The following is a 19,467-nucleotide window of genomic DNA, read 5'->3' on the forward strand; positions in this document are numbered from 1 at the left end:
TTTGCAATGTCTGTTTTCAGTACTCTGGGCCCCATGAGTCCAGGAAAGGAATCTGTCGGCTTCACCAGTGAATCTCCAGTGTCTGGCACCATGACTGAACATGGTCATTGCTCAACAAATACTGCCTTACTGGACTAGCTGATGAAAGAAAGGAACAAAATTTGCATTTACAGGAAGTCAGGAAAGGGAAGTTACTTGCCCCAGATCACACAGCCTACGTAAGAGGCAGAGTAAGAATGGGAACAGGTGTTGGGGTCGCTCCTGGGCCTGCTTCTTCTAGTCTCGTGTTCTGGGATGTTATGTCACTCTCTGGATTTGGATTTGGCATGAGGAGGGAGGACAGGAAGGCAGAGTGGGGCAGGGGGATCTGGTGAGTCTCAGATCTGGCCTGAAACATCCCCAGAGATTGCTGTCTCCTCGGCCCCATGCTTCAGGGAGAGCAGAGGGAGGCTGATGAGGAACCCAAGACGTGTCACACAGAGCCTGCACCTTGTCAGCCCCCGCATGTCTGTCTGTCCTGCTGGCTCTGTGGACTTTGTGAGACACCAGCACGGCTGGGGACCATGGGAGGCACAGCCACGACCCCGACCCTCACTGCCCTTCTCTGCCTCGGTGAGCTTTGGGGAAGGGAGCGGGGAGGGGGCCCCTCTCCTCCCAGGCCTGAAGCTGAGAGACCCCAGGTCTCAGGAGATCAGTGGGGGCAGAAATTGTGGGGGAGGAAGGATGTGCTCAGCCCCAGATCTGACCCCAGAACTCAGGGTCCAGACCAGGCCTGGAGCATCTATGATGTGTGCTGGGGGATGGGCGCTCACAGGGAACTCTCTCCCAGGGCTGAGTCAGGGCCCGTGGTAAGTGAGGCCCCCCGGACCTCCTGCTTCAACCCAACAACCCCCTGGTCATCTGGGGGGAACACAGCAGGTCTGAAATGATGCTGACCTGTCTGGGAGGGACCTGGGGAATGACAGCTGGGGAAACTGACGGGAGAAGGGCACCCCTAACTCTTCAGGTCTGATCCCTTTCCAGGGGTCCTCCCCAAACCCTCCATCTGGGCTGACCCAGGTGTCGGTCACCAAGGGAAGCCCTGTGACCATCTTGTCTCCGAGATCTCTGAGGGCTGATGTCTACCGTCTGTATAGAGAGAGGCCCTCTGGACTCTGGGAGGCTAAGGCCCCACAAGACTCCAAAAACAAGGCCAGTTTCCCCTTTGAATCCTCGAGCTCAAGCACTGCAGGGCAGTACCAGTGTGTCTATCACAGCAGGAAAGACAGGTCAGAGTGGAGTGACCCCCTGCCCCTGGTGGGGACAGGTAGGAGGGAGGACCCGGGTCCCCTCCCACTGCGGCAGCGTCCTTACAGGCAGAGGGAGCAGAGTGTGGGCTCAGGGGGACGGACGTCTCCCCTCACAGCCCACACCTGCGGTGAGCGGGCTGAAGGCCCCCCTTTAACCCAGCCCCTTCCCCTCCCTCTCAGCAGCCGCGCCCAGTGGCGGCCTCAGGAGGGGGCGTGTCCCTGGCAGCTCACAGTTTGCAGCGGGCACTCTGCACCTGCTGAAGGAGGGAGGCGCCGACCCGGCCGACGCCAGACATCGAGGACCCATGGGAGGGGACAGGCCGTGTGCCCTGTGGGCCCCCTAAACTCCTCCCGTGGGGGAACCCGCGGATGCTATGATTCTCCCAGCTCCCTGCACATGTGTGGTCACACCCCAGTCACCCTCTGCATCGCCAGGTCACAGGTGAGGGCCCCCAGCCCCATCGTTTCCTGGACCCCTGACCTGAGCCTTGTGCCCAGTGAGCCCTGGGGTGATGGGGGGTCAGGGGCAGTGGCCTCCCGGGGCAGAACCACTGGCGGGAGGCCTGGGAGGGACCAGGAGAGCTCTCACTGCAGCCCCAGTGAGCAGTGTGGGGTGTGCGTCCCCCTCGGCGCCACTGTCCCTTCTCTGCAGGGGTGTACAAGGAGCCCTCGCTCTCAGCCTAGCCGGGCTCTCTCGTGCGCCGTGGAGACAGGCTGATCGCCGGTGAGCAGCCCCTGTCCTGCCCCACGTCCTGACTGTGTTGTCAGGGTGCTGGGCCCAGAGCCACCCCTGGTGGTGATGGGGTCCTGGGAGGGGTCCTAGAGCAGACACTGAGACAGGGCAGTGGTCCACAGAGGGAAAAATGGAGTGGGTGCCGGGAGATAAGAGAGACCCACACAGAGGGGCTGAGAGCAGCTGAGAGGGGGTCACAGACAGGGTCCCTGGAGAGAGGATGGTGGTCCCTCAGCTCAGGGTCAAGGGTGTGTTGGGGGTGGCTCTGTACACATCACGACCTTCCTCGCCCCAGGAATGTACAGGAAACCCTCCCTCTTAGCCCAGCTGGGGGCCTCAGGAACCAGCAGAGAAAACTGACCCTGCAGTGTGGCTCTGAGGTCTGGTCTGATCCCCTCCATCTGTCCAAGGAGGGGTCACTCACTCCTTCCCAGAACCTTCGTCTGCAGGACACGGCTCCACCCTTTCAGAACAACTTCACCTTGAGTCCTGTGACCTCAGCCCACAGTGGGACCTACACGTGCTACAGCTCACTCAGCACCTCCCCCTCCCTGAGGTCACGGCCCAGCGACCCCTGGAGCTCCTGCTCAGGTGAGGGACCCCAGCCCTAGCCCTCTGTGTCTTCCTGGTCAGTTCAGGGTCCTGTCCCCAGCTCTGGGCTGGGCTGGGAGTGAGGGGGTCACAGAAGGAGGAGAATCAACAGTAAAGGGATGGACAAGGCCAGAGCAACTCCCTTCCCTGCACCATCCTCATCCCTGGGGTCCAGACATGTTCCAGGTGGTAGGGAAGACTCGGGGCTGACCAGAAGGGGAAAAGATCAGAGCCCCCCCCCCCGCATCTCCATCCTCCTCTGGTCCGCAATCCTCGTAGCCCCTCACCCTGAGAGAATGACACAAGAGCGGGTGGCTAGCAGTGGCCTCAGTCCCCAAGGGACCAAGATCACAGGCCCTGGCACAGCTTGTGTCCCAGCGGGCTGGGAGTCAGGCAGAGATGCGGGGAGACCAAAGGGCTCCCGGGGCTCTGCGGCTGGTGGATGAAGGGTGGGGGCTCATGGAGAGGGAGATGTCGGGGCCCATCCTGGGGCAGGAGCAGTGGGCTGTGTGGGGAGAAGCAGCCCCTGGCCCTCCCCTCCTGTCCTGACCCCCAGGAGGCTCTGAGGATCAGCTTCTCCCCTACACAGTCAGGTGTGCAGACGGGTGAGTGAGGGTCTGTGTGTGGAGGTGGTGGTGGGAGGAGCTCAGTCTGGTCTTGGCTCAGCCACTTCCTGAGTTAATGGCCTGAGGAAAGTTCCTTCTTCTCACTGGGACCCACTTCCCTGACTGCAAAGGGCAAGACGTCTGCTCCCACACTGTGCATGGGGATGGTGTCTGCGCCCTCCTGCTTGAAGTCAGGGGCTTCAGCCCTCCAACGAGCGGCCGTGGGGTCAGGGAAGGCCAGGGCTTGGAAGTCACCGCTCTGCTACTTCCCAGGCTTGCGATCTTAGCTGAGTCATGTTCCTCGCAGAGTCCGAGGCTTACCTGCGTGGAGGAGCCCTCCTGCTTCCTCCCTCAATGGGGAGCCCTCAGCACAGGCCCTGTTTAGAGCTCAGGAAGGCCAGAGCCTCCCGCCTGCCCCTCCCAGACACACACACCCTTGTCCACTCGGGCCCCGCGGGGGGATGCCAGGCCTCTGCAGAGTGGGGACAGATCTGGGCTGGGCTGGCAGAGGAGTAGGGATTGGGTTTGAGGGACACGTCTCTGCACTGGTGTTCTGCCTGGAGGCAACAGCATTAAAAAAATAATTTAAAAAAACACAAGGGAGCCCACAGTCCTGGGTTCCAACCCCACCTCTGCCACATCCAGGCTGGGTGGCCTGAGGCATGTGCATTTCCTCTGTGCCTCAATCTCCTCATCTGTAAAGCGGGTGGGAGTGACAGTCACTGTTGCACGATTGTTGTGAAAGTTAGAGGAGATGAATGCACAGACCCCAACATGAGCCTGCACACAGTAGGCGCTCAATTAAATGGCATCTTGGGCTCACTCATGACATCACTGGTGCCCCAGGTCTCAAATGGTACCTGAACATCCTGACTGGGGTCTCAGTGGCCTTCGTCCTGCTGCCCCTCGTCCTCGTCGTCCGACACCGGGGTCAGAGCAGACGCAGGAAGTCGGGTGAGTAGGGAACGGGCTAACCCAGGCCCCTGGAGGTGGTGGGCTTAGGGCACCAGCCAAAGGGAAACCTAAGAGACGGGTGAAATCAGGTTAGAAAACAACTCCAGCATCTCCGAATGAGAAAATCTAAAGAGATTAAATACAAGTGTACACGTATTTTATTCTTTTGTTTTTTTAAACTTACGAAATGTTTGAAAACACATACAAGTTTCGTATTTTATAGTTTAGGTTTTTCTCTTGACTTCGTTATGGAGGTGGGAGGGGATTATAATCTTATCAGTTCGTAGGCCCTCGCGGATCTTACTGTAACCCTAGAGAAGGGCTCTGGGGTGGGTTGGAGGCCGATTCCCAACTTCCTGCAGCAGCTGCAGCATCAGTGCTCGAGGACAGAGGCCGGCAGAAGAGGCAAGACCTCTCCCAAAGACTCCCACCCCGGCCAGCCTGCGCGCAGCTCCCGCACTGCCCCTCACACTCCTCTCTCCCTGCCGAGCTCCAGCCCAGCTGCTGACGTCCAGGAGAGCTTGTGTAAGGGGAAGAGGGACCATCCTGGGGGCAGGAGACAAGGCCAGACAATGTGGGTGGGCAGTGGACACCGGGGAGTGGTTGGAAAGGGTTCTGGGCTTGGGGATGTGAGAGCTCGAATCTGATACTGTGTGGCCTTGGCCACATCACTGACCCTCTCTGGACATCTGCTGTGTGAGATGTCAGGGAATCTCGGCAAGAGATGGGACCCCCTTGTTCTGTCCCCACCGGATGCTGTCGTGGAAGACACACAGCCGGAGGACGGCAGGCAGCTGGTCAGGTCAGCTCCCCCAATCCTGACCAGGGCACCCACACCTCCTTGTTCAGACGTTAAATCCAGCGGACACTGAACCCTGACGCCTCTCAACTCCTGGCAGCCTCTCCCTTCTGGAAGAACCTGCCCTGTGGGCTGCTGCAACCCCACACCTGGTCTCCTCTGACCTTCAAGGTGTTGAATGCTCAGGTCGAGCTGGCAGGGCTGAAGGTTAGGGCTAAGAGTCTGTGCCCACCACAAAGGGGCTAAATCCAATCCTGGGGTTGCAGAGAGGCCCAGAGGGGATGCCTTCTAAACTCCAGAGGATTCTAAAATACTCGCTCGTCCCTTGGCTGCTCCAGGTTGGGTGATCCAGCAACGTACCTCGTGCGTTGGTTAACGGGTGAGGATCAGCTCCTATTCACACTGGAGAACCCTAGCTCGCTCCCAGGCTGCAGCGGGGTCCCACTGTCCCTCCATGTTGATGACGCCACACCCAATTCCTATCTCCAGTCCTGCCCTCTCCCCTGCACCAAACTTACACAACAAGCCACCAGTCACAGGAATTTCAACTTCCTTCACTTCCCTCCTCCCTGAGGCTGAAAGCTACAGGGACTGAAGGAAGGAAAGATTCGGAGACCAGTGCTCACTGTCTCCAGCAGAGCCCTGATGACTGAGACCACCAAGGAGTGCCTCCTTTCCCTCCCGGGCCCCGAGGCTTCCCCCACCCAACCACCCTCCCTCCCTCTCCCCCACTCCAGGCCGCGGCATCTGAAGCTCCCCAGGATGTGACCTATGCCCAGCTGAACCACTCGACCCTCAGACGGGAGACTGCAACCCCTGCCCCCCCAGTCAGGGGAGCCCCCAGCAGAGCCCAGCGTGTATGATGCTCTCGCCGTCCGCTAGCCCAGGAAGGACCCAGATCCCACGCTCCAGGGACCCCCAGGAGCTGCCCCCATAAATGCTTATACCAAACTCCAGCCAGCCTGGAGTCCTCACACGAACCACCAGGAGCTTGAGACCTCCTGGAAGCCAACTGCTTCCAGAACTCCATGGACATCACAGCTGATTTTATGGTCCCTACCAAGGGTCCTGACCTCAAGGACCCTACTGCCATCAACACCTTGGGGTGAGGGAGGCCTACCACCCAGCCCAAGTAGCTGCGAGGACCTGGATTCTTCTGCAGGCTCCACAGACTTCGCGAAGAACCCTGAGCCCTGACTGTGAAGCTGGCTCTTACATCACACTTGCATCACACCCACAAACCCCCCCAGACCGGGCCTAGTGTGCCCTGTGGCTGCAGCTGCTCAATGCCAAGTGTTCCTCATTTCCTGAGACCAAGCCCCTTCCTTCCCTGCCTGAGGTAGCTTCTCAAACAGAGAAAAGGGGAGCCCACCTCCCTTGGGACCAAGAGGATCATCAGAAACTCCAAATGCAGGGGGAGGGGCAGGGTTCCCCTGCATCCTCTGCCTGGAAATGACTCCTCGCCCCACATGCAAATGGGTGGCTGAGAATTTCCTTCTCGTTTTGCCTCAAAGAACCTTCCTCACACTACTACTGGTCTCCCTGCTGTGATAAGTGTAGAGATGTTTGTTAGGACACCGTAGCCCAGCCCTAAGAGGAAAAGGACCACCATCTCGCAGGTGGTCTCAAGCACCTGAACAAAGCCGACCCGGCCCCTCTGTGCACGTGTGGAAACCCGCTGAAGGACGCAGCCTGCACTTCCCACCACAGAAGGCTTGTGTTCAGAGCACGGAGGAAAAGAGGCACACCAATGAACACCAGTTCTGAAGTGTGGATGTCGTTTTATTATCTGACTGGAAAACTAGACTCCATCAGCCCTGGCGGGCCCGGGTGGGCTCAATCCTCCTCCTCGTCATCGCCAGCTCCAGCCCCGCCCTGGCCCTTCTTGGCGTTCTTCCTCTTCACGCGGCCTGGGCGGCCGCCCCCGTACGGAGAACGGAGGGAGAAGTCGATGTGCTTCTGGGAGTCCAGGCGGACAATGAAGGACGGGATGTTCACCACCTGCTTGCGGACCCTGGAGGGGGACGGCAGGTGAGCAGGACAGGGAAGCAGGATGCTGCCCTCCTCTGCCTGTGCTTTGCAGCTGACAGGGCTGGTGCTATAGAGCTGCACTGACTGAAGCAATAAACGGGAAGGGCTCCTGATCCTAAAGAACTGCTGTGTGTTCCGGAGAGTTTTCAGGCATCACCTAATTCACACAAATGCATCCACCTTTACATTCACACCTCACAGAAGGGAGAGAGCAATTCAGCAGTAACCCACGAGACCAGAGCGAATGAGGTGAGGTGGCAGCATATAAACCCAAGACCTGCTTTTCAAATACACAGCTGTGCCAGACACTTCAAATATTCTCAACTGTGTGTGTCACACACTGAGCTCTATTAGCAGGTGCAGTTTCACTGTCTTCGAAGCAGCAACCCGAAAGGACTGGGGTCGTTTCATTTCAGACAAGCAACGTTGAGAGGCTCCTGCCCATGGGTCACACGGCTAACGAAAGGCTGCGGCAGAAATTCAGTATGCATGTATCCCACCCACTTACTACACAGCTCAACTGGGCCTCATGAACAGGGCCCAATTTACAAAGGGTAAACTGAGTACTCAGATAAAGACCCATCTGGCCTCTGGTCTTCACTGTGGCAGACCTTGGCCTGTGGTGAACTCACCAAATTAAGGCCGACAGGAGAGTGCACTGTGGTGATCAGGGCCTGGAGTGGCTCCACAAGGGCCCACTACACAGCCGAACCCACACAAGTCAGTTAGCCCCAATGACTCCTCGCAACTGGACACCAAGGGCTGTTACCTGTCCAGCTACCTGCACGCCTCGTAGAAGCCTTCGCAAGGTGTACGGCTCCAGCCGCAGTGACCCTTGCGCTGGGCTACGGGGGGGATGAGGCTGCCCCCAGCTCCCCCGTGAGCTGTTTGTAGGGGGTCAATCTGCACCCTCAAGGGGAGCTCACACCTTCATCACCTCCAAGGGCTGCACAGGAGATAGGGACAGCGGCTTAGTGAGGGCAACCATCAGAGGGGATGGGGTGGGGAAGGCTCAGGGAGCCCAGAGGTGGTACCTGATATGGCGCTGGCGGATCAGCACACGGGCGTGGTGGATGGACTTGGCCAGGCCCAGCTTGAAGACCTGGGTCTGCAGGCGTCTCTCCAAGAAATCCTCAATCTTCAGGCCCAAGATGTAATCCAGCTTCATCTTGCCCTCGTCCAGCACCCCGATACGGACGAGTCGCCGCAGCAAGGCATTGCCTGGTAAGAGGGGAAAGAAGGCCTGCCTCAGCATTCTGGCCGACCTCAGACTTCTGGGTTCAAATCCTCCACCTCCAAATCATGGTGGTGGGACAAAGTAGGAAGTAAGAGCTAATTCTGATACAGGACTCAACATGCTATTACATGACTAACGGAATCCTCACACTACCCTAAGGCAGGTGGCTACACACAACTCTGCTCACCTGAAAAAGGAAGAACCTTCCAGAGTTGTTGGGAAGAGGAAACGAGACAACCCTCTTGAAAGGCTTAGCATTCATCTGCAAAAGTCTAAGTGCTGCTGTTCCTAAACTATTCCTCCCATAACACAGCAGGGCGGCTAAGAGCTAATATTCTAGAGTCAAGAAAGCCCTACTAAGCAAATGAGGTTAAACCACCTTCCGTATCTATAATATTGGAACAGTATCAGAACCAATCTTATAGGCCTGAAAAGACTGGGCATACATTTAAGCTGAGTACATGTCATCCATTTTATCATTCTGAGATTTTCTACTAAAAAGATGGTGTGGACCTAACAATGCCTGGCATAAAGTAATCCAGCAGAGGTCAGCTTCTACCTTTTACACAACTCTACTTTCAGGAGGCCTCGCTACTTCCTGTCCATGGGCATCCAAAGCTCCACTCAGGACAGCTCGTGGGATGCTGTGGGCAAACCCCTTCCCCCAGGCTCACACTCACTGAGCTCCTCAACACCACACAGGATTATCACTAACACACTGACACTGGGGGCAAAAGCACCATTACCACCCATCCCCTCCCTTGCCCCCAGGCAAAGCTTGAAGGAAAGATGGCTCACTGTGATGACAAAAGTCTTCCTAGCAGACCAGGAACCTACCAGACCAGAATCTAAATGCAGAAACATACTATATGTACTATATACCTTTCCCAACACCCCAGGTCATAATATGCACTGAATAAATGCTGAACACAAAACAAGGATATTCTCCCATTTACAACCGCATAAAAGATGAAAAGCCTACACAATGAAAAATATAAGGCACTGATGAAAAATATTTAAGACACAAATAAATGGAAAGATATAGTTAAAATGTCCACACTACCTAAAAGCAATATACAGATTCAATGCAATCCCTATCAAAATTCCAATGCCATTTTTCACAGAAAAAGAACAAAGAATCCTAAATTTTTATGGTACCACGAGACCCTGAATAGCTAAAGCCAATCTTAAGAACAAAGCTATATACGTTACAAAGCTAGAGTAATCAAAACAGTATGATATTGGCATAAAAAACACATCAAGGGAACAGAATAAAGATCCCAGAAATAAACCCACACAAATTAATGGTCAATTTACAACAAAGGAGCCAGGAATATATAACGGGGAAAGGAAAGTCTCGTCAATAAATGGTGTCGGGAAAACTGGACAGTCACATGCAAGAATGAAACTGGACCCCTACCTTATCCTGTACACAAAAATTAACTCAAAATCGGGAATTCCCAGGCAGTCCAGTGGTTAGGACTGGGTGCTTTCACTGGCGTGGCCCAGGTTCCTCAATCCCTGGTCGGGGAACTAAGGTCCCACAAGCTGTGTGGTGGTGGTGCGGGTGTGTGGGGGGGAGAAACTCAAAATGGATTAAAGACTTGAATGTAAGACCTGAAGCCAGGAAACTCCTAGAAGAAAACATAGGCAGTAAGGTCCTTGACATATCTTGGAGATGATTTTTTTGGATTTGACCCTAAAGCAAAGGCTACAAAAGCAAAAATCAGGGCTTCCCTGGTGGCGCAGTGGTTGAGAGTCCGCCTGCCGATGCAGGGGACGCGGGTTCGTGCCCCGGTCCGGGAGGATCCCACATGCCACGGAGCGGCTGGGCCCGTGAGCCATGGCCACTGGGCCTGCGAGTCCAGAGCCTGTGCTCCGCAACGGGAGAGACCACAGCAGTGGGAGGCCCGCGTACCAAAAACAAACAAACAAAAAAAAATCAACAAGTGGGACCACACCAAAAAAGCTTCTGCACAGCAAAAGAAATTAACGAAATGAAAAGGCAACATACAGAATGGGAGAAAATATTTGCAAATCATGTATCTAATAAGGGGTTAATACCCAAAATATGTAATGAACTCATACAACTTAAGAGCAGAAATGATGGACTTCCCTGGTGGCGCAGTGGTTAAGAATCCGCCTGCCAATGCAGGGGACACAGGTTCGAGCCCTGGTCCAGGAAGATCCCACACGCCACAACTAATCTGAGCAACTAAGCCCGTGCGCCACAACTACTGAGCCTGCACTCTAGAGCCAGCGAGCCACAACTACTGAAGCCCAAGTGTCTAAAGCCCACGCTCCGCAACGAGAGGCCACCGCGATGAGAAGTTTGCGCCCCGCAATGAAGAGTAGCCTCTGCTCCCTGCAACTAGAGAAAGCCCACGAGCAGCAATGAAGACCCAACGCAGCCAAAACTAAATAAATCTATAAAAAATTATTTTAAAAACCCAAAAAAACAAACACCTCAATTAAAAATGGGAAGATGATCTGAATAGACGTTTTCCCAAAGACATACAGGTGGCCAAAAAGCACAAGAAAATGTGCTCAACATCATTAATCATCAGGAAAATGCAACTCAAAAACACGAGACCTTAAAACTTCTCATCACAAGAAAAAGTTTTATAACTATAAAACTAAGTGTACCTGAAACTAATATAATAATGAATTATAAATTATACCTCAATTTAAAAGATATGATATTCAAATAGTAATATAAAAACTTACTCAAAGGTAAACAAAAGTGAGTTTGGGATTATCTACCAGTTTGGACACTTCATGCCTTTTTGTCCTTACATTAGAAAATAGAAACCTGACAATAATTCAACCTGTATTACTTCAAAAGTATATTTCATATTTACTATTAAAACACCTACATCCTTAAACAATGGGGAGGGTCATCAATACAGGAAAAACCTTATGTGCTATGAAGACAAAAATAACACCCATAAACTGCATCTTCAACAGGATCATGTCCAACTACTAAAAATTGTTACATGGGCTCCATCTGGCCAAAGCATTAACAATCAATCAGTTTTCCTTTTTTTTAGACTAATTTTATCTATCTGTTTATCTATCTATCCATCTATTTACTTTTATTTGGTTGTGCCAGGTCTTAGTTGAGGCAGGCCGGCTCCTTAGCTGCAGCTCGAGGGCTCCTTAGTTGTGGCATGCAAACTCAGTCGCGGCATGCGTGTGGGATCTAGTTCCCTGACCAGGGATCGAACCCAGGGCCCTGCATTGGGAGCGTGGAGTCTTAACCACTGGAAGCCCCCCACAATCAGTTTTTTAAATGTAAAATCCAAACCAATAAATTTTTTAAAAATGTAAGCCAGTGGGCACCTCAGTGGCAAAGGGGCCCTTGTCACTATGGCATGCGGCAAGCCTGTAAGTGCCTTAGTTTCTAATGTGAAAAATGGATGTAATACCTGTCCTCCTTAAGCTGGTGTAAGGAAGGAGTTCACACCTGTAAGGGACTGAAAGAACCAGTAAGTCTTTTTATCAGATGAGACTCTCACACCTTAGTGGGAAAGGCTGCAGAACGCCTGAGAGCTTGCAGGCTCCTCCTCCCCACCCCAGGAATCTAAAGAGCTTCATTCACTAGAAAGTGTGCTACCTGATGCTTCCCTCTTGCAACTTCCACCCCGGAAAACCAAATAATCCCCGGACACTGGCCTCTCACACTGCCCTATGCCATCTCTTGGTCACATGACTGCTTATCACCTAAGTTTCTCTGTGATTATCTCTATCTTCAGCAAGCTCCCCCTGAGACCAGAACCAGCTTCGGTCTGTCCCCCAGACTCGGGGATAAAGTCCCACCCAATACCAGTGTCCATGGGGGAGATTCCTCAATTATCATGAGACTGTCAAAGCAGTTTATGGGTCTAGGACAGATGAAAGTGATAAATGTGTGGTAGTTAGTTACACGCGCTCCAAGCCTTTCTCAGCCTCTAATATGGATGACCACTCATGCTTAACAGCGAGGAGTGTAACAGCACTTCCTTAGCCACAGTTTGGGAGAAAAATCAGACTAGCAACCCTGATTGAGAATAAAAAGTGAGGTGCCCAAGGAAGCCTGGCGGGTTTCCCAGCCCCTCCTGCTTTTCACCAGAAATCAAGATTTCCCAGGGACAGGCCAAATGCAAGTTATCAAGATGACACCTAGGCCGTGGCCAGTTTTAGAGGCAACTAATTAAAAACAAGCTGTAGACACTCTGAGTAAACTTCATGTTGTGTAAGTTTTATCCCAATAAAAACTGTTACAAAAAAAAAAACAAGATACAGAACCACCTACAGCCAAACTCACATCTGTCAGAATCACGAACTGTATGTATGTATGTGTGTGTGTGTGTGTACATATGTATCTTCCACACCAGGATACAATGTAGAACACACTAACCAAGTCTACTGATTACATCTTACACTTAGACACTGGTTCAACTTTTGGTGATGTTCTCTAAGCTTCCCCTGGAATCCTCATTCCATCCCCATCGCTGAACTCACCTGAACTCTGGAGCCTGCCCTCCAGTCCCACCTATGGTGGGAGGCCTCTGACCATTTGCTCATTTGAGGAAGTATTATCAGTACCTGCTATGAGGCTGCTTGTGCAGATTAAATAATGTACACCAAGAGCTTAGAAAAAGGCATTCAGTGAGCTTTATATAATACCAGCTATCTTAATATTTTTGCCACTTGACAATTTAAGAGGTCCTACTAAAATTTGATCATGTCAATCATTCCTTCCGAAAGCCCTCCATTAACTCCCCATCTCAAAGTAGAAATTTAGAACTTTAAGAGTGTAAAAGATGATAAATTCTGTCACGTGTACCTTACCACAATTTTTTTAGTCACTGTAATTACTATACGATCTGTACCCTCTCCAAAATCACCTGGAATGTTCTTCCCTGTGAAATCCACAGGGAAGAAATCCTGTGGATTTCTGAAATCCTGTTCAGACCTTGAGCAAATGTCCTTGACCACCACGTTAAAGCAGGCAAGTGTACGCAGTAAAGCTCGCTCCCTGCTAGAACCATCCGACATTTCAGAAATTTCAGTCTACTCCCACCCTCAGTAAACAAGACACATAAGCAGTACTGTTTTGCTACACTGTGTACAGCTAGAGCCAGGTGGCCAAGCTTGCTGAGCACTGTTAGTTCTAATCAAGAGGAAACTGAAGCCCAACGTTTCCCATACACACCTTCAAACAGACGCCGCGGGTCTTTCTCATCCAGCGTCAGCAGCTCCCGGGCAGCCTTGCGGATCTTGGCCAGGGTAAATTTGACCCTCCAGACCTCACGTTTGTTCCGGAGCCCATACTCGCCTGCAAAGAATGGGCGAACAAGTTCAGTCCCACGGACTAGTGAAAAGGATTGGTAGTTTCGGGGTACAGAAAATCTAAACAACGAACGATCCCGAATTTGGGGAAGAGGGAGGGGGACACACCGAAGGGATTCCAGTAGAATGAGCACGTGGGCAGCCTCACCCACGTGTTAGCTTCCCCGGCCCGGGAAGCAGAAACTCTGCATTAGTCACTCACCGATCAGCTTCAGCTCTTGGTCGAGGCGGGACTTCTCGAAGGGTCTCCGCGGGGTCACATAGGTTTTGCGACAAACCCAGCTCCGGGCCACCGGCATGCTGGCTCTACTTGCCCGTCTGTGCGGAATGGAGAGTGGACAGTGAGGACTCGGAACAGCGCCTGCGCAGTCCCACAACTCAGCTAGAACCTCGCGGCGCCCAGGAAAATATCGCGAGAACCGTCCCTCAAGCTTTTATAACCGATACCATTCCTACTACTCTACAACCACCTTCATCTCACCTGCATCTTCTTTAGCGAACTCATTAAAGCTCGGATGGTCCGCAAGACCCTACAACCCACACCCGGAATAAAGAACACAGCGCTACACCTCACCTTCGCGCCCGCTTCGGTAACCGAGAAAGAGGCGCACGCGTCCCCCGGTCGCGCTCTTATAGCAGCGCCGCCGTCTTGTGACGTCAGCACGCGCAGCGCCCGCCTGCACCAATCAGAAAAGACGTTGGCGGGCGGAAAAAGCAATAGAGACGAGAGGTTGGGCCAGAGCGGCGTGCTAAGTTGGGAGGACCCCGTCTCTAGCTGACAAGGTGTCGGAGCATCGTCAGGTGAGAAGTGAGGACTCCTCTCCGCCCTCGGGTGGTTACTTAAGTGCCGTCAGCTAGCCTCTGAGTCGCGGTATAAAGTTGGAGTATTCACCGCCACCGCCACTAGACTTCAGCCGGCTCCGTCTCTGTGAAAAGATCCCCAGACGGTTGGAGCTGTGCGAAATCAAAGCTCCTTCCAGAAGATAATGTTATATCCATGAATAATGAAAAAAATCATTTTTCATATCAGAATGTCAACCCGAAGCACAGCCAGAAGCCAGTCTGCCCTTTTGAACCCTAAAACAAATCCTCTACTCGTGAAGCTTTGAGCCTTAGGGGAACAGGGAAGAAATAATAATAAAGTAGATCATTTCAGAGTGGTGCTCTGAAGAAAATAAATTACTGATAATGACTGAGGGAAAATGGTACTCCAGATAGGATGGTCAGGGAAGCCTCTTTAAGAAGGTGACTGACTCTTTTTTAACTTAAGACACAATGATTAAAAGGCTTTCTGCCTCTTTATCAAAGACAGCAGTTTACATCCTGAGGTTTCCTTTGGGTTTCCAGAACAGGGAAAATGTTCTGACACCTCTTGTTATAAACCTGGAGCAAGTTATACATTGTTTTTTGATCTCCTCAGCCAACATCTTCCTCTCAGGATTATTTCCTCTAGTCCTTTCCTCTCTGGGATAATCCCATTCACACCAATGACTTTCTTTATCGCTGTTAGATAATATTTAATGAACACTCTAAATGTGCTAGGCTTTGGGCTAAACACCTTATGGGCTTTTTGTTTTTTTGTTTTTGTTTGTTTTTGTTTTGTTTTGTTTTTAATTCGTGTGACCCATGATTTCCATTACTAAAAATAGTAACAGGTAACATTCTGGAATATTTACTATGTATCAGGCCCTGTTCTCAGAACTTTACATATGTTAACTTACTTAATACATATTTAAGGAGGACTCTCAGAGAAGTTGCCCTCCCTGATAGTAATACTTTTATAGATGCTTGCTTAAGGAGCACTAATACTATTATCCTATTTTATAGAGGCAGATACTGAGGCACCAAAAAGTGGTTACAGAACTTGCCCAAGACTGCACAAAGTGGAAATAAATTAAGACTGACCGGATGAGAACAAGCAAAGGCTATCTATTCAGCGTAAGGGAGTCAGTCACCATCACTCATGTTTTGGCAGAGACTCAAAGGCAGGCAGAGGTGTGGGAAAGCTATATAGCAGAAAAAAAGGAAAGGCTTCAGGTGTCCCAGATTGGAGGCTGTCGTCATAGAGAAGCTAGACATGGGCAGACTAGAAGTTAGGTACCCTATGCGATTGGTTGGGGTACATATTTGGCTTTCTTTTCTTGGTCCTAAATTGGAAGTGGGGACAAAAATTAGTAGAGTTGTGAATTACTAATCAAGTCCTGGCCCTTTTGGACCTATTGTTGTAGGGGTTATTATTTGGCCCCTTAGATTGTTACTTCCTACGAGCCTGCCTTATAGCAGCCTGGCTTCCTGAGCTGTTTTTGTTTATTGAAGTATAGTTGATTTACAATATTGTGTTAGTTTCACTTGTACAGCAAAGTGATTGAGTTATAAATATATATTTTTTTCAGATTCTTTTCCATTATAGGTTATTACAAGATATTGAATATATTTCCCTGTGCTATACAGGAAATCCTTATTTTTTAATCCATTTTACATATAGTAGTGTGTATATGTTAATCCCAAACTCCTAATTTATCATTCCTCCCCCACATTGTCCCCTTTGGTGACCATAAGTTTGTCTTCTATGTCTGTGAATCTGTTTCTGTTTTGCAAATAAGTTCACTTCGTATCATTTTTTTAGATTCCACATATAAGTGATATCATAGAATACTTGTCTTTCTCTGTCTGACTTACTTCACTTAGTATGAAAATCTCTATGTCTATGTTGCTGTAAATGGCAATATTTCATTCTTTTTTATGGCTGAGTAACATTCCACTGTATATATACACCACATCTTCTTTATCCATTCATCTGTTGATGGACATTTAGGTTGCTTCCATGTCCTGGCTATTGTAAATAGTGCTGCAATGGACATTGGGGTGCGTGTATCTTTTCAAAGTATGGTTTTCCCTGGATATGTGCCCAGGAGTGGGATTGCTGGATCATATGATAATTCTATTTTTAGTTTTTGAAGGAACCTCCATACTGTTCTCCATAGTGGCTGCACCAATTTACATTCCCACCAAGAGTGTAGGAGGGTTCCCTTTTCTTCACACCCTCTCCAGCATGTATTATTTGTAGACTTTTTGATGATGGCCATTCTGACCAGTGCTGAGCTGTTTATTACAGATAAGGGGTCTGGTTTTCTGGGCAGGCTGCTGCAGGCTGTGGATCAGAGTTCTGTTTTCATATATGATCTGGCCATTGTCTATTTGTATATTCAGTCTCTCAGCAACTAGAAGTCAGGCCAGCATTGCAGCTGGGACAGTCTGGCTCCATAGCCCATGCTCTTCACCGCTGTTTTATGCAGCTGCTGTCCAGCAGACTCAGCAGTCAGTATTCCCTCCTCAGAGCAACAGTCCCACTCAATCCTTTCCTTTATGACATCACCCTGCTCTATCCAGATGCTTAGGTTCAAATTCAGCAATCCTCAATTACTAGCTCTAATACTTCAGACAAGTTTCTCAGTCATTCTGTGCCTCAGCTTCCCCATCTATAAAATGGGGGTGGCGACCGCACCCACCTCATAGGGTTATCATAAGGATGAAATGATGCAATCTATGCAAATTGCTTAAGATAGTGCTTGGCACCAAGAAAGCACTCAGCGTTAGCTACCGTTATCATTATTATTCTCTCATTGTATTTCTGTATCTGTCAAACTACCTTGCTCTTTTTTGTTTTCTTGTTTACAAGTTAGCTCCCAGACAAAAAAGTTATAGGAGGGCAGGGACTTCCCTGGTGGTGCAGTGGTTAAGACTCCACACTTCCAATTCAGGGGGCCTGGGTTCGATCCCTGGTCAGGGAACTAGATCCCACGTGCATGATGCAACTAAGAGTTCGCATGCCACAACTAAGGAGCCAGCAAGCTGCAACTAAGGAGCCCGCCCAACGCAACCAAATAAATATTTTTTAAAATTTTTAAAAATAAAATTTTTTAAAAAGTCTATAGGAGGGCAGAGACCTCATCTTTCCTGTTTTTCAGTGTCTTAGCACAGGCTTAACATATAAGCTGACAGTCAAAACATTGTTAAATGTATGAATAACTTAACTATACATGCATCATTGGTGTTTCAGAGTTTCCAACAACCCCCTCCTCAGGTTCGATTCATTTGCTAGAGCAGCTTACAGAACTGAGAAACATCTTACTTACTAAAATTAGAGGTTTATTATAAAAGGATATAACCCATGAACATCCAGATGGAAGAGATGCACAGGGCAATGTATAGGGAAAGGGTGATGACCTTCCCCACTCATCATTGCTTTAATTTGCATTCCTTGATGACAGATGATGTGGAACATCTTTTCACGTGCGTATTAGCATCTTTTTATATTCTTTGGTGAGGTATCTGTTAAGGTCTCTGGTCCATTTTTTTAATCAGGTTGTTTTCTTATTGTTGACTTTGAAGAGTTCTTTGTATATTTTGGATAACAATCCTGTATCAGATGTGTCTTTTGCAATATTTTCTCACGGAAGTTTTTTAATTTTAACGAAGTCCAGCATATCTATTTTTTCTTTCACAGATCATGCCTTTTAGTGCCGTATCTAAAATGTCATTGATGGTACTTCCCTGGTGGCACAGTGGTAAAGAATCTGCCTGCCAATGCAGGGGACACTGGTTCCAGCCCTAGTCTGGGAAGATCCCACATGCTGAGGAGCAACTAAGCCCTTGTGCCACAACTACCGAGACTGCGCTCTAGAGCCTGTAAGCCACAACTACTGAGCCTGCGTGCCACAACTACTGAAGCCCCCCCCCCCCCGCCTAGAGCCCGTGCTCTGCAACGAGAAGCCACTGCAATGAGAAGCCCACTCGCTGCAACTAGAGAAAGCCCACACGCAGCAACGAAGACCCAACGCAACCAAAAATAAAAATAAATAAATGTATTAAAAAAGTAATAAATAAATAAAGTAAAATGTCATCGCCATACCCAAGGTCATCTAGGTTTTCTCCTATGTTATCTACCTGGAGTTCTATAGTTTTGCATTTTTACATTTAGGTCGATGATCCATTTTGAGTTAATTTTTGTAAAGGGTGTAAAGTCTGTATCTGGATTTTTTCTTTTTTGCATGTGGAGGCCCTCAGAATAGTTTTTTTTTTGTTTTTTTGTGTTTTTTTGCGGTACGCGGGCCTCTCACTGTTGTGGCCTCTCCCGTTGCGGAGCACAGGCTCCGGACACACAGGCTAAGCGGCCATGGCTTACAGGCCCAGCCGCTCCATGGCATGTGGGATCTTCCCGGACCAGGGCACGGACCCGTGTCCCCTGCATCGGCAGGCGGACTCTCAACCACTGCGCCACCAGGGGAGCCCAGAATGGTTTTTAATGAGGAACTTTTGAGAGGGAAGACTCAGGACGCAGGTACTGAGTCATCAAAGTACCTTGTTGTAGAGAGAAGAGAGGTCTTGGAGAAATTACAAAACAAGCAAAAGTATAGAGTGTTAGCCAGGCAGGAGTTAGTATCCTAGTTTAAATTAAAATCTAAGCTGAGGGAATTCCCTGGAGGTCCAGTGGTTAAGACTCCGTGCTTCCACTGCAGGGAGTGCGGATTCTATCCCTGTTTGGGGAACTAGGATCCCACATGCCACACGGTGCAGCCAAAAATAAATAAATAAATAATCTAAGCTTGCAGGACATCAAGAGTCTATCAAGTTTATTCACCAAATAGGGCAAGAAAGAAAAGAAATTGGGGGAGGGGTAGAAATTGAGAACCAGAGGTGGAGACTTTCAGCCCCAGAATTTTCACCATGTGACTGTATTACAGTAACGAAATCTATGTGACCAAACAAAGCTACACATTTAAAAAATCAAGATATAGGAACTTCCCTGGTGGCGCAGTGGTTAAGAATCTGCCTGCCAATGCAGGGGACACGGGTTCGGGCCCTGGTCCGGGAAGATCCCACATGCCGCGGAG

General features: G+C 50.2%; 1 protein-coding gene and 1 pseudogene across 2 annotated transcripts; one reads left to right on the forward strand and one right to left on the reverse strand.

Moving 5' to 3' along the window:
* The first annotated feature begins 563 nt into the window (after positions 1 to 563).
* Positions 564 to 5,853, forward strand: LOC115847769 (leukocyte immunoglobulin-like receptor subfamily B member 3; annotated as a pseudogene).
* Positions 5,854 to 6,726: 873 nt separating this feature from the next.
* Positions 6,727 to 14,262, reverse strand: RPS9 (ribosomal protein S9). 2 transcript variants are annotated; one of them, XM_030847883.3, is made up of 5 exons: positions 14,148 to 14,257; positions 13,776 to 13,891; positions 13,437 to 13,559; positions 8,037 to 8,223; positions 6,727 to 6,985 (listed from the first exon to the last, which is right to left on the reverse strand). In XM_030847883.3, exons 2-5 carry the CDS (start codon positions 13,870 to 13,872, stop codon positions 6,808 to 6,810), a joined length of 585 nt encoding a protein of 194 aa, XP_030703743.1. In that variant the 5' UTR covers positions 13,873 to 13,891; positions 14,148 to 14,257; the 3' UTR covers positions 6,727 to 6,807. The 2 variants fall into 2 exon arrangements, with proteins under 2 accessions (XP_030703743.1, XP_030703744.1); XM_030847884.3 differs by lacking the exon at positions 6,727 to 6,985 and adding an exon at positions 7,771 to 7,948 and having other exon boundaries at positions 14,148 to 14,262.
* Positions 14,263 to 19,467: the final 5,205 nt, after the last annotated feature.

The sequence above is a fragment of the Globicephala melas genome, chromosome 19 (assembly GCF_963455315.2).
Source record: "Globicephala melas chromosome 19, mGloMel1.2, whole genome shotgun sequence".
Lineage (NCBI taxonomy): Eukaryota > Metazoa > Chordata > Mammalia > Artiodactyla > Delphinidae > Globicephala > Globicephala melas.